The following is an 11,975-nucleotide window of genomic DNA, read 5'->3' on the forward strand; positions in this document are numbered from 1 at the left end:
ACAGCTCTTGGCAAGTTTCGAAATTCCCAAGGCTCTTATGTATATTAAAGTCGACTTCACAGCTCTGTTCCAGAATTATGTAGTCTGGACAGCACATCCCACTGGCCTGTTCTTTCCTCGAATCTGAAGATGCGAGTTCCATTATCGTCTCTCCTCCTTTTGCCCCTCGTGTCGGCCAAGACACTGGAATACTACTGGGAGTTGTCATGGAAGTTCGTCGCGCCGGATGGCTTCGGCCGGCCGGTCGTCAGCGTCAATGACGAGTGGCCCCCTCCGGCCATCGAGGGTGTGATAGGCGACCGTGTCATAGTGCACGTGATCAACAGCTTGGGAAACGAGTCCTCCGGTATCCACTGGCACGGCATACAGCAGGTCGGCACCAACACGATGGACGGCCCGGTTGGGGTGACCCAATGCCCCATTCCGCCGGGATCCCGGTCTACCTATAACTTCCCGGTATGGAGCTCATTTTGGGCCTCCAGGTGTTGCCGGCGCATCTAATTCGAGTTGAGTTTTGTTTACTTTAGGTCAATCAAGCTGGGACGTACTGGTGGCATGCCCACATCGAGGGCCAGGTTGCCGACGGTCTGAGGGGTGCGATGAACTTCAAGGACCCTCACGCCCCCTACGAGCATCAAATCGATGGGGAGCGGACCATTACGCTGGGCGACTGGTACCACACCCAAGCCCCCTTCCTGATTGAGCAGTACGAGTCGGCCGAGAATGCGGCGGCGGGCGGGCCCGAGCCCATCCCGGATTCGGGCGTCATCAACAGCGGCCAGAACGTGACGGTCCACGTCGAGGACGGCAAGACCTACCTCCTCCGCGTCGTCAACTTAGGCAACTTCGTCGGCGCCTACTTCGAGGTCGAGGGCCACCAGCTGACCATTGTGGAGGCGGATGGCGTCTACCTGAAGCCTGTCACGGTAGACAGGCTGTACCTCACCGTCGCGCAGCGCTATGCCGTCCTGCTGACGCTGAAGAAGCCGAGCGCCAAGCGAGGGGCGGTCTTGATGAAGGCGCAACTGGACACTTGTAAGTGTCATCCCGCCTTCCAACTCACTCCCAGTCTCTGGGAAAGTACGGTCCAGTTATGCTGATGCTGCTTTGTCAACGCCAAGCCATGTTCGACTCGATTCCGCCCAACTACGATCCCAACTTCTACGGTTATCTCGTGTGCGACGAGCACAAACCTCTGCCAACCCAGAATCCCATCACCGACCTGACCGTGAAAGATGACATCGACTTTATCACTTCGACGTACAACCCGTGGATCAGCCAGGCTGAAGTCTACGACCACGTTGATCACCAAATCGTGTTTACCATGGATTTCACGACGATTGATAATCAAAATCGGTATTGTTAGCCCATAGGAGAGCTTCTGTTGCATCCACGATACGCTAACTGAACTGGACAGTGCCATCATCGACAACGTCACCTACGTACCCCAGAAGGTGCCGACGCTCTACACGGCCCTGACGGTGGGCAAGTACGCCGACCAGGCCGCCGTGTATGGCCGGCACTCCAACCCCTTGCTCATCAAGTCCGGAGACGTCGTCGAGGTGATCATCAACAACCATGACGTAAGTAGCAAAGCCCTCTTTACCAGTTGCGCAACAACTAAACTTCATGGACCGACCCCTCCACAGGACGGCGGACACCCCTGGCACACACACGGCTACTGGTTCCAAGTCATCGCGCGGACCCCGACCAACAGCGGCGACTACGCGGGCGAGCCCCTGAAGCCGCCGCGCCGCCGACCGCTGCAGCGCGACACGGTGATGCTCAACGCGGGGGCCTACCTGGCGATCCGGTTCCGGGCCAACAACCCGGGCGTGCACCTGTTCCACTGCCACATCGAGTGGCACGTCGTGTCGGGCCTGGTGGCGACGCTGATCCAGACGCCCACGCAGCTGCAGGGCGGCCGGCTCCAGGTGCCCCGCGACCAGCTCGAGGCCTGCCGCCGCCTGGGCATCCCCACGGCTGGCAACGCCGCCGGCAACACGCGCGACCCCCTCGACCTGGCGGGCGCCAACGACCGGCCGCCGCCGCACCCCATGGGCGCCCTGGTCAACCGCTCGGCGCTCGAGGACCCGCACCGGCCGCGCAAGGGGCATCCGGCTTGGCCGTATTGGCCGGAGAAGGGGCACCACCACAAGGCGGGTGGCTATAGAGGATATTATATTTGAGTCTTTCGTATTTAATATACAATTGTGTACTTCTTAAGCAGAGGGTTTCTCGGATCATCATACTATATGTGTGCTAGATGAAGCAGGAACTCAATAAGGCTCTGCCACATGGCAAGAGGTGAGTGGAAGCAATCGATGGAGGTGGCGAAGTATGTTTTCGCAATGACAAGAACCCCGAACTCCCGTACGATGCAATGAAAAGCAATTAACTCCGGCTGGTGTGAGGCTGTGGGATGCATTCATGGATGCTGGTGTTGATGCCACCCTTCTTGATGTGATGTGCCAACTGGCTAGGGTTGTATTCGTCATCGTCCCGTATTTGCTTGCTGGTATGACGATGGCTCTATTAGGGACCGACAGATTAGTTCCCCGGGGCAATAGGGAACGATGCGCTCTTGAAGCCCTCCAGGGGTTGAGCGACGGTATAGATAGATCCCTGGCGCATTCGTATATCTTCTTCATCCGACTTGAGGTATCTGACGTGGGAATTAACAGCTACAAGATCCGATGCGAGACATGTCTGCTCGTGGCGGCATGGAGAAGGCCTTCCGGGCCTGCCCCCTAGACGGGATTGTTGTTTTTCTGTTTGGCCTCGTGATTCAGCTGCGTCACGAGCGGGGCGCTCCATCCGGTATGCGATCTCGCAAAGTACCAGACCACCGGGATGGTCGTCGAGAGGCACCAGAAGCCGAACAGGCCGACGGTGAACCAGTTCCAGAACCACGTGTTGGCCTGGACCTGCTCGAGGTAGGTCTCCTGGTATCGCTCCTTCCACGCCTCGTCGTCAATGTTGAAGTGCTCGGCCATGGCTGTCCTCGTGGGCCGTCGTCCGTCGTCCCGTCCTAGTGTCCTGTGGCGTCCCAACCGAGGTTTCGCGTATTTGGCGCCTGGTTCCCACTTTTGCCGTGTTCGCTCGCCGATATATCCAAATATCCAAATATAGCCTCGTGTTGTAGAAGGTGCCGCTTAGAAGGTGGGCGACGTATTACGATGGGGTGGGTGTTGTTTGATGCACGCTCGACGTTTGGAGTGTGATGTATCACAGCAATGGGAAAAAGAACATGTCAAGAGGAACTGACGCAACCAAAACAAAACGGCAATCAACAAACAGGTTTGGCCTTTTCTTCCCATCGTTGCAGGGAAAAGGGGGCTTGGCCTTGCCGGTAATTTAGGTAGAAGGCCCATGTGGATCGTGCCGGGTGGACCATACATTGGGATCATCACTGGGATATTTCTTCATCGCCAATGCAGACGCCCCGCCGTGCACTGTCCATATGGCATGACCTGCAGGGGTGGTAACAAAGACAATCGATTCATGCGATCAGATCCGAGCAGCTGACATGCTACCAAGACCAAAGTCTCGTACGAGGCGGCGAATTGATGGACGGGCGGCAGATACAGACGCGTCGCGGACTGCCAAAAGGGGATTCGCCGTCCATTCGATTGTGTGGTCCCATTGGCGGTGGGGATCGTTCACCGTACATACTACATACGCTACCAAAAAACGATGATGAATCCGCAGAATCTTGCATTAAAGTGGGAACTGACGATGCAACGGGGCTGTGCAATCTTCGAAAGCCAAATGCGCGCCTCACCTCGCGATTTCCTGGACTTTCCGCGTCCATGCGTGGTGAAATGCCCGACCTAGCTCGGCCGTTGGGACCCATCCGCTATGCATGTCCCAGCGGGCCGCCCCGGCGACGGGGACCCTGCTCGCTGGCCTCTTCCTTACCGGCAATCCCCCAGCATCCGGCCTCTCGACGCCGCAATCCTCCGCCGCCGACCCGGGCCCTGTATGTCCGCCTGGTGCATCGTGCCTCTCTCGCATACGCGCCGGCAGACGCATGGCTCGCCCATGCAGCGCAAGTCTTCACATCCTATCTCCCTGCTGCTGCTGCTGCCGCCTCCTCTTCTCAGCTAAGTGCTCGGCCTTGATCTGCTCAATAGCATTCACGTGCGCCGGATTCTGCACACCCAGGATCCGCTCGCGCCGCGAGCCGGTGACGGCGACGAGGCCGAGGGTGAAGAGCATGGCGAATGCTAGAGGGATCAGGGCCAGGGGCCAGCTGGCCTGGGAGTCGAACCAGGAGAGCGGCGGCAGCTCGAGGTCGACCCTGTGGAAGAAGGACGTCTTGGTCCCGTTCGAGGGGACGGGGGTGTGCGTGGCGCTGGCGATGCTGGTTGGGGCGACGCCGTCGCGGACGGCTAGCACTGTGGGTGTGGGATGAGCAAAGGCGTATGTGTTAATGGTGAAAGAATCCGTAAGGAAGAAGGAGGTCCATAAACATCATCGATGTTGGTATGCAATCATACACGAGAGCTGAGATGGGGTTCCAAACCACTTACCAGTAGTTAGAGTATCTGATACGAGCGACATTGTAGGTATCTTCGCGGACGTTACGTGAAATGACATAATCACATTGAATCTTTCGCACCACGAGACCGGCAAACGGGGGATTGAGATAGATTACAAGTTGAAAGAGCGCGTGTGGCATGGCCACAAAGGAGCCCCGAAGCAGTCAACCCATTGTTTGCGACCTTTGCGGATCAGTGTTAGTTCTTCTGTACCGTGGTCTACCTTGTCGGTACGAAAGAGACAAAATGAGCATACAAGTCCCTTCAAGGACGTTCGTCAATAGATTGCGCGCGAAGTCGATCAGTTAATTGAAAGGTCAAGTGATGTGTATGCCTTTGAGAAGCGATGGCCTTGGAAGCAGGTAGGGGCGGGTATGGAGGAATGTAATAACATCGTACAAAGGATCCAACAAGACCAAAGACCCGGAACCAACGCCGGAGGATTTCAGGCGGTCTCTGCCATGTCCCAAATGTTGCCGTCACGAGAGCTTCTGTGATGTATGCCAGTGTTCCGACCAATTCAACCGAGTCTCGCTCCGCGATGCAAACCTTAGGCCTCAACCCGCCCTTTCCAAGTGGCCCTTTCGGTCGCCAGCGACAGCTGGAATCACGAAGATATATGTAATGTGTGTAGGGATTCCAAGTAGTCCGAGCCTCCGTCCGCGACGAGGACTTTGGGCATCTCCACCGCCCTCCCCGAATTGCCCTTCTGTCCACCAGCGGTATCAATCATCATCACCCCTCCTTCGGCCTATTGAAGATCGCGAGCTCCTCCAAGAAGACATCATCATCGATGAACTCCTTAGGCTGCTGCGACGGCTTGGGCGTAGTAGCCAAGCGGTGAGCAATGCGCTGCGCCATCTCATCCGCGGCCACATGCTGGCGAAAGCGGTAGACGAAGAGGACCGCCAGCACGACCCAGCCGGTGCCGAGCGCGGCGACGAACGCGGCTAGAATCTGCACCTGGGTCGGGACTGGGAGGAGGCTTTGGCTCGCGGGAATCGCTGGCGGCGGGCTGATGGCTTGCGCGGATGCGGGCATGGTAGCTGAACCCAGTGATCGAGATGCCGAGAAACAGAGTCCTCGGCTGACTCGAACTTGCTGCCAACGACAGTGATACAGAAGAGAATGCGGACCGGTCGCAACTTTCAAGGTCACACGGGATGATGAAGGGGGCGTTTCTTTGACACTAACTGGATTTCTTGGTGCCAAGGGCCGCGAGTCTTCTATTGAGCCAGTACTACGTCTAAACATATCAAATGTACGAATAGCTCCTTCCCCCGAAGGCAAGCTATCAAGTATCTACCGGCAAGTCGGAAGCCGACTCGCATCCATCTAATTCGTTCTTTCCATCGAGCTTACCTTCCGACGACTCCAGCTCACTCCCCGTTCGATGAATTACAGCTCATGTACATCACAAGTCACACATATCGGACCAGGGGCTGCATCTCACGTCCAAGTCAAGTGATTCAGATGACAGCCGTACGACGACGGAGGGGGGCCGGCCAGCATTTAGCCGAAAACCTGGGGTAAAGATAGATTGGCGTGGCTGCCACGATAACTGCGTAGATTGATTGCATTGCATGCCAGGTTGGGCGGCATTTGGACGTGCGACGTTGCCAATCGACCTGATTGAAGCACCGCCGGCAAGTGCGACGCAGAGCTGCGCCCTCGACGAGCGCGCATTCCCGAACTATGTAGACGACTACACCCTCACCCCGACTTATCATCAATGTACATATCATCAACGATAAGACCGGCACGTGGCACCTGCAGCTTTGCAGCTCGCCTTCACTTGCTCGCATTCGGGATGCATCATGCGTAGCTGGGTGGAGCGAGCAGTCACCATCGAGACCATGCTGATACGACCAAGACATATCGGCTTCTTCGGACACACTGCAGGCGTCGGGGACATTGAGTTCACTTGAAGCCAGCCTCCCAGAGCCCAGGAAAGGCAAACTCGAATAGCATCGGGAGTTGCGGCATCACCCACGCATCACCGCTGGCATCATCCAGAAAGCACCTTGCCAGCCCCCTCGCTCTTGGTGAAAGTATCATGTGCGGATCTGCCCCCAATGAATTGAGCACCTGACACTTGTCGCCCTTGTTGCTGCTTCAAGGTTCGCACATTGAGGGGGCTCTCGCAAAGCACCTTCGTAGCCCAGTCTTGCTTACAACTGCCTGAAAGAGCCACCACCACCAAGTCAGCGCATACAGCTCCATACTCCGGGACATACGATCGCCCCTAATCACCCACGCTATCGACCGTTGGCGCAGAGGACGAGAATCGGCAGATGCTGACCAATGATACGGCGAGCCAGGAGCTTCCTCCGGTTTCGCCCTTAGTCGTCAAAGAATAGAAACCCGCCGTGATAAACTCTGCAGCGGCAGCCTGCGTGCAAAGCTCCGGAGCCCATGATATCATGGATGAATCCATCTGTTTCCATCCAGAGCCAAGCGAAGCCAGACTAATCCAACCTCCTTCCTTCTCCGTCTTCTTCAAATCGTGCCATGAGTCATCGCGTTCGACTGCATGCTCCCGAAACACAGGACTCGAGGCCCCAGTACATTCATTACCTTTTTTTTTTTCCCCCTTCGGCCTAAAAACCCCCACTCATCAGCGCATCTGTCCTGTGGTGTGCTTGCAGGGAGCTCCCGGCCAAATTTTCGAGCAGACGAAAAACAAGAACAAGGAGGACCGTTGAAGCGAAGCGCATCTTGGCAACCCGCACCCGAGCAATGGGGTCGCAGCGAGGGAATGACAAGTGCCCCGTGGGTGTGGGATTATGAATGGACGATGGGGAATCGTCTTGTATCAAGGAGGCCCGACATTGCGCGTCGTCTTGGCTACCGGCGATCTGGGCAAGTAAGTACCCAGTGAGTAAGTAGACAAGTAAACTTGAAGCATGTTGCGTGATCAATCATCAGTCAGGCAGATCATCAGTCAGCCAGGCCATCAGTCAGACACAATCTCCAGGCCGAGCCTAGGTCGAAGGAGTAATCGCGTTTCGCGATGATGCTCCGCAGGCCCCGAGAGAAGACGGTTTCGAAATATTACCTGTTTTGGGGCGCTTTTGCCTTTGAGGGGAGTCCTAAACCCACGTGGGGCTGGTGCGCTTATTGCGTAGGAGAAAAGAAAATCGGAGGGTATCCCGATGGTTTGGAAATGCCCATGCCATGAGATTGTAAAAAAGTTTCGCCCGCGCGAACCGCGGCGTACGGATGATCCCGTTTCGTTCGCCGTCACGTCGTCGTCAACCGTACGAAAACGGACAGAGCGAGAAGGCGGGCGCAAGAAGTTTTGACAGGCAAGGGCAAGGAAGGCCTGTCGAACGGGCGGTCAGTGAACAAAGTTTGGCGCAAAGTTGCAGCCGTCTCCCCGAGGGGACGGGAACGTCTGTTTTTCGCTCTTGCTTCTTGGCTTCTTAGCTTCTGATACAGGATGGTCCTTGTCAGGAGAAGTTGAAACGCCTTTGTTTGGAGCCGTGTAACTGTTCCGATGGCGCCGACGACGTGGACGCGGACGCGGACGACGCGTCCAGAGTAGCAATATCATGGGGAGAGATGGCGATCTTGCCGATGATCTCAATATCTGTCGGCCGAGTTTCTTCATGCACTGGCTGAGTGATAAGAATAGGCTTTTTTTTAACCTTGGTACGGCAAATGGGTCGTGTGCTTCAGTCTTCAGCGGTAGAGCGCGGCGGATTCCAGTGAAACGTGGCAGAGCTCCCCCACCAAGTGCCAAGTCCACTGAAAATGGGGTGGAGGAGCTGGGAGCAGTGCGTAATCCAATCTGTCTGCGGCGGAAACAACACCATTGACTTTTTGACTCTATTGCGACGCCAAAGCATTATTGGTTGTTAATCTTTTGCCAATGCTATCTGACCAGTCTGGCAACGGGAATAATATCCCGGGAGATTCTGGGAGGTGCTCGCTCGTAAGGCATCATGCAACAAGCAACAAGCGACAAGCGTAAAGTGAATGACAAGTTTTTCAACGTCACTCGGAGCATTTCTTGCAAAACAAGCTTCATCTAATATCGTAGATTCATATAATCTCTGCGCCGTCTCCTGCTTATTAAGTACATTGTATATAGGTACAAGAGTTGTGAGAAATATTAGGTACGAAGGTAGTAAACTTCCGTGTGAAGGCGTCGCGACCAAGAACAGCGCCCATAACAACTCGCCATGATTCCCTAGCGCCATCGAGACTCTCGAAGGCGATCGACGGCACAAACACACACCGCAAGTACAGCGGACGACAAGACGTCGCAATAAGATCGCCGCTATATTGCGACGCGCACGTCGTAAGACAGTGGATGGTCGCCTTCGGGATGCCGTGCCGCCGTGACACTGAGGGCTGGTGGAAGGACGCGGGACCTTGCCTGCGGGGTGAGGCAGGCCATGGCCGTGGACGGTGACATCGTGGTAGCCCCACTGCTGCCCGGTGGCCCGCAATCCCAATGGAAAGTTGGAAGCGAGAAAAGCTATCCAAGTTTTCGGCCTTCTTTTCGCCAGCTCCCCCAGCCCCAAGAGGCCAGTCAATTGAGCGTGAAACCGACACCAAAGTAGTGCCCGCCTCCCGTACGGCCACCAGAAATGACGCGAAACGGGTACGCGGGATGTAACCGGAAACGTCCCATCTTTAAGTTGGTGGCGCCAACGACAAAACAACGAAATTCCTCCAAACGCCTTGATCCGTAGTCGCTGCCGCCCGCCTTGCTGTAAGAAAACAATGTGATTTGTAAATGGATGGTTTTTGGGTGGTGATGTTGTGGTTGTTGTAAATGGGTATTGGTCGTAGTAAGTGGTTGCGTAGAACCGAGAGGTGGTTGATGGGTATCACATTGTTCTTTCAGTTCCTGCACATGTCAGTCATAAGACACTGTTCTTTCATCTCGACCGTTCGAAAAGCGAATGGTAAAAAGCCCCACGCCATGTAAAAAAGGAGCGTAACAGCAGTGGGTATGTGTGTGTGTGTAAATGCGCATTCAGATGACAGTAAGGCAATGCGCGTGCGCCAGACTCCATGTGTATACACGGAAGGAGCAAAACATTTTAGGAATCCCTGTTTCATCCAAAACGGTCAGGAAGACAAGTGTGGATGCAGCGTGGCGGTATATCGTGGGAAATCAAGTCAAGGAAAGAGGACCTAGACTGGTGGGAAGGGGACACCGTAGAGAGGTGTGGAGTTAAAGAGTCAAGGAGAGAGGGGGTTATCACTTACAGCAATGCCAGCGTCAAATCACCGTGGATTCGCGCCTTGAGTGTGACCTCAACCTCAAGGTTGAGATCTAAGCGGAGGCGGAGAGTGTCGCTCTTGCCGCCGCCGTCACCGCCGCCGCCACCGCCAGCAGCGCCCGCGACACCGCCCAGGGCGCCGGTCGCGCCGTTTACGAGGCCACCAGCAGTCTTGCCGACATCACCGACGGGGAGAGTGTCTTGGATGCCGCCCAGGCCGCCGAGGGGACCACCGCCGCCGCCGCCCTGCTTGCCCTTCTGCTTGGTCTTGGACTTGCGCTTGGGAGGCGGCGGGGGCTCCTCGTCTTCCTCCTCTTCGCTGTAGTCGTCCGAGTAGTCATCCGAGTAGTCGTCCTGGTCCTCGGGCTCAGGCGGGGGCTGCTTCTTCTGCTGGCGCTTCTGCGTTCTCTCCTGAGAAGACATGATGGTGATGTGTGTATGGTGTGGGTTGGGTGTGGGAGGATACTTTGATAATGGATTGACGTTCAAGAGATGAGAACACGAACGGGTTTCTCTGAGGAGAGGGAACTATAAAAAGGAGTTTGAATATTCTAGTAGAGAATGGGGGGACTAGGGACGAAGGAAGTCACCGACGTTGGACGGTGCTATTTACATAGAGGCCGTTGAAGACGGTTGATCTGCAAAAAAGGGTCGCAAGTAAGCCCACCCCACATACACGACAGGCTCCATGCCCTCTTGCCATCTGCCTCTGTGACCCTGGATGGCTGTCGACGTCACCGATCCGTCCGCTGGGCCTGGGCCTGGGGCTTCCTGGAAGGGGGTGAGGAAAGCGAAGGAGGGACCAGGTCAGCAATCTTGTTTTTCCTGCATGCCAAAGCCTATCAGACGGTCGGCTATGCTGAAGTGAAACGGGGCGCGACGATTAGCAAGTACCTGGGCATGCCAGCAGCTCCCGGCACACCATACGAATCGAGATGGAGGCTAGCTGCAACCCCAAGTGTCCATCTAAGACTGGCTGGCAAGCCGGCTCACTGGACAGGCCTCGTAAGTTGATGTGGGGTGGCTTGACTTTGCATCATAAGCCACATGTTCGGGGCTCGCAGCTAGCCATTCAGCGAGTCGACTGGCTCGGGGACTCCACTTATGAGGAATCCAATTAAACTCCCCTGTTTCCGCAAGTCCACGCACAGGGCTGGGGGCGCTCGAGAAGAGTCGTGTAGCTCACTTGTACCGTCAAGTCACTCTACAGGGGTTATCAGATGCCAGAACTTCTTTGGATTAGGTGTGAGAGCAAATCGTTCTATTTTTTTTTTGTTCATGATCCAATGCCCCCCGGTACTCCCCTAGTCGACCCAACCCCAAACGCCAGGCTAAAGACGCAAGCTGGAAAACCTGCCAGCCTGCGCCGGATGAACTGTCACAATCCAATACCCATGCCCGCCTGCCATGCCACCGTTCACTCCTTCCCATCCTTCCCCCCGACCATGCGACTGGACACTCCTAGCTGGAGCTCTCTATGTAAGCTGATGACCGCCATTCTGCGCGGCGCCAAAGCCTGTTTCAGGTCCCCAGCCTGGTCGTAGTAGAGTGCCCAGCCCGAGCCGTCCTCCTCCTCCACGGCCAGGAAGTACGGGCAGGCCTCGAGTACCAGCCACTCCTCGTCCTCGGACCAGTTCCAGGGGCCTATGATCTGGTCCGCCGTGTCTTTGCGCGGCCCGTGACGTAACGCCTTGGTCTCCTTGTTGGCATAGATCCAGTGCAGCGCCGGAGGATCATCCGAGGCCATGGACACCAGGCCTTGGTGATTCTCTGGGCACGGGTACCCGAAATAGAAGCCGTTGAACTTGTAGCCCGAGACAGGGTGGGCTGGGTGGTCCAGATAGAGCTGTTGTTACAGAGAGGTGACGAATCTAGTCAGTGCCGACGATCCTAAAAGGGTGGGTTGGGTAGTGGAGGAGGAGCAGTAGCTTTACCTTGTCGTTGTTAAACACCACTGTTGCTTCTTGAACCGGCGACTTGCCATCTATTGAGAACTTGGCTGTCAGATGGAACTTAATCCTCTCCTTGGCCTGTTGGTTCTGCTTCTTCTGAGCGTCGATAGCTTCCGCGACGCCGATGACCGTAGGTATGGAGCCAATAATCAAAAGGCCAAGGCTAGACAGCGCCATGGTGTAGACGTAATAAGAAAGAGAGTGAGGGAAAGAGGGAGAGAGCGATGGCTGGCAAGAAT

General features: G+C 55.9%; 6 protein-coding genes across 6 annotated transcripts; 1 reads left to right on the forward strand and 5 right to left on the reverse strand.

Moving 5' to 3' along the window:
• Nucleotides 1-129: 129 nt before the first annotated feature.
• PG985_014086 (Cupredoxin) lies at nt 130-2,189 on the forward strand (the record flags this gene model as incomplete). The annotated part of the gene is made up of 5 exons (XM_066833852.1): nt 130-456; nt 528-1,035; nt 1,122-1,356; nt 1,418-1,583; nt 1,650-2,189. 5 exons carry the CDS (start codon nt 130-132, stop codon nt 2,187-2,189), a joined length of 1,776 nt encoding a protein of 591 aa, XP_066678592.1.
• Nucleotides 2,190-2,750: 561 nt separating this feature from the next.
• Nucleotides 2,751-2,996, reverse strand: PG985_014087 (uncharacterized protein; the record flags this gene model as incomplete). Its single annotated transcript, XM_066833853.1, has 1 exon — nt 2,751-2,996. One exon carries the CDS (start codon nt 2,994-2,996, stop codon nt 2,751-2,753), a length of 246 nt encoding a protein of 81 aa, XP_066678593.1.
• A 1,063-nt stretch (nt 2,997-4,059) lies between these two features.
• On the reverse strand, nt 4,060-4,566 carry PG985_014088 (uncharacterized protein; the record flags this gene model as incomplete). The annotated part of the gene is made up of 2 exons (XM_066833854.1): nt 4,060-4,400; nt 4,536-4,566. The coding sequence occupies 2 exons, from the start codon at nt 4,564-4,566 to the stop codon at nt 4,060-4,062; spliced, it is 372 nt and encodes a 123-aa protein (XP_066678594.1).
• Nucleotides 4,567-5,279: 713 nt separating this feature from the next.
• On the reverse strand, nt 5,280-5,585 carry PG985_014089 (uncharacterized protein; the record flags this gene model as incomplete). Its single annotated transcript, XM_066833855.1, has 1 exon — nt 5,280-5,585. The coding sequence occupies one exon, from the start codon at nt 5,583-5,585 to the stop codon at nt 5,280-5,282; it is 306 nt and encodes a 101-aa protein (XP_066678595.1).
• A 4,181-nt stretch (nt 5,586-9,766) lies between these two features.
• On the reverse strand, nt 9,767-10,207 carry PG985_014090 (uncharacterized protein; the record flags this gene model as incomplete). The annotated part of the gene is made up of 1 exon (XM_066833856.1): nt 9,767-10,207. The coding sequence occupies one exon, from the start codon at nt 10,205-10,207 to the stop codon at nt 9,767-9,769; it is 441 nt and encodes a 146-aa protein (XP_066678596.1).
• A 994-nt stretch (nt 10,208-11,201) lies between these two features.
• PG985_014091 (uncharacterized protein) lies at nt 11,202-11,913 on the reverse strand (the record flags this gene model as incomplete). The annotated part of the gene is made up of 2 exons (XM_066833857.1): nt 11,202-11,630; nt 11,719-11,913. 2 exons carry the CDS (start codon nt 11,911-11,913, stop codon nt 11,202-11,204), a joined length of 624 nt encoding a protein of 207 aa, XP_066678597.1.
• Between the last annotated feature and the right edge of the window lie 62 nt (nt 11,914-11,975).

Source organism: Apiospora marii, assembly GCF_038362585.1.
Source record: "Apiospora marii strain CBS 49790 chromosome Unknown utg000011l_segment0_segment0, whole genome shotgun sequence".
In the NCBI taxonomy this organism is placed as follows: Eukaryota; Fungi; Ascomycota; class Sordariomycetes; order Amphisphaeriales; family Apiosporaceae; genus Apiospora; species Apiospora marii.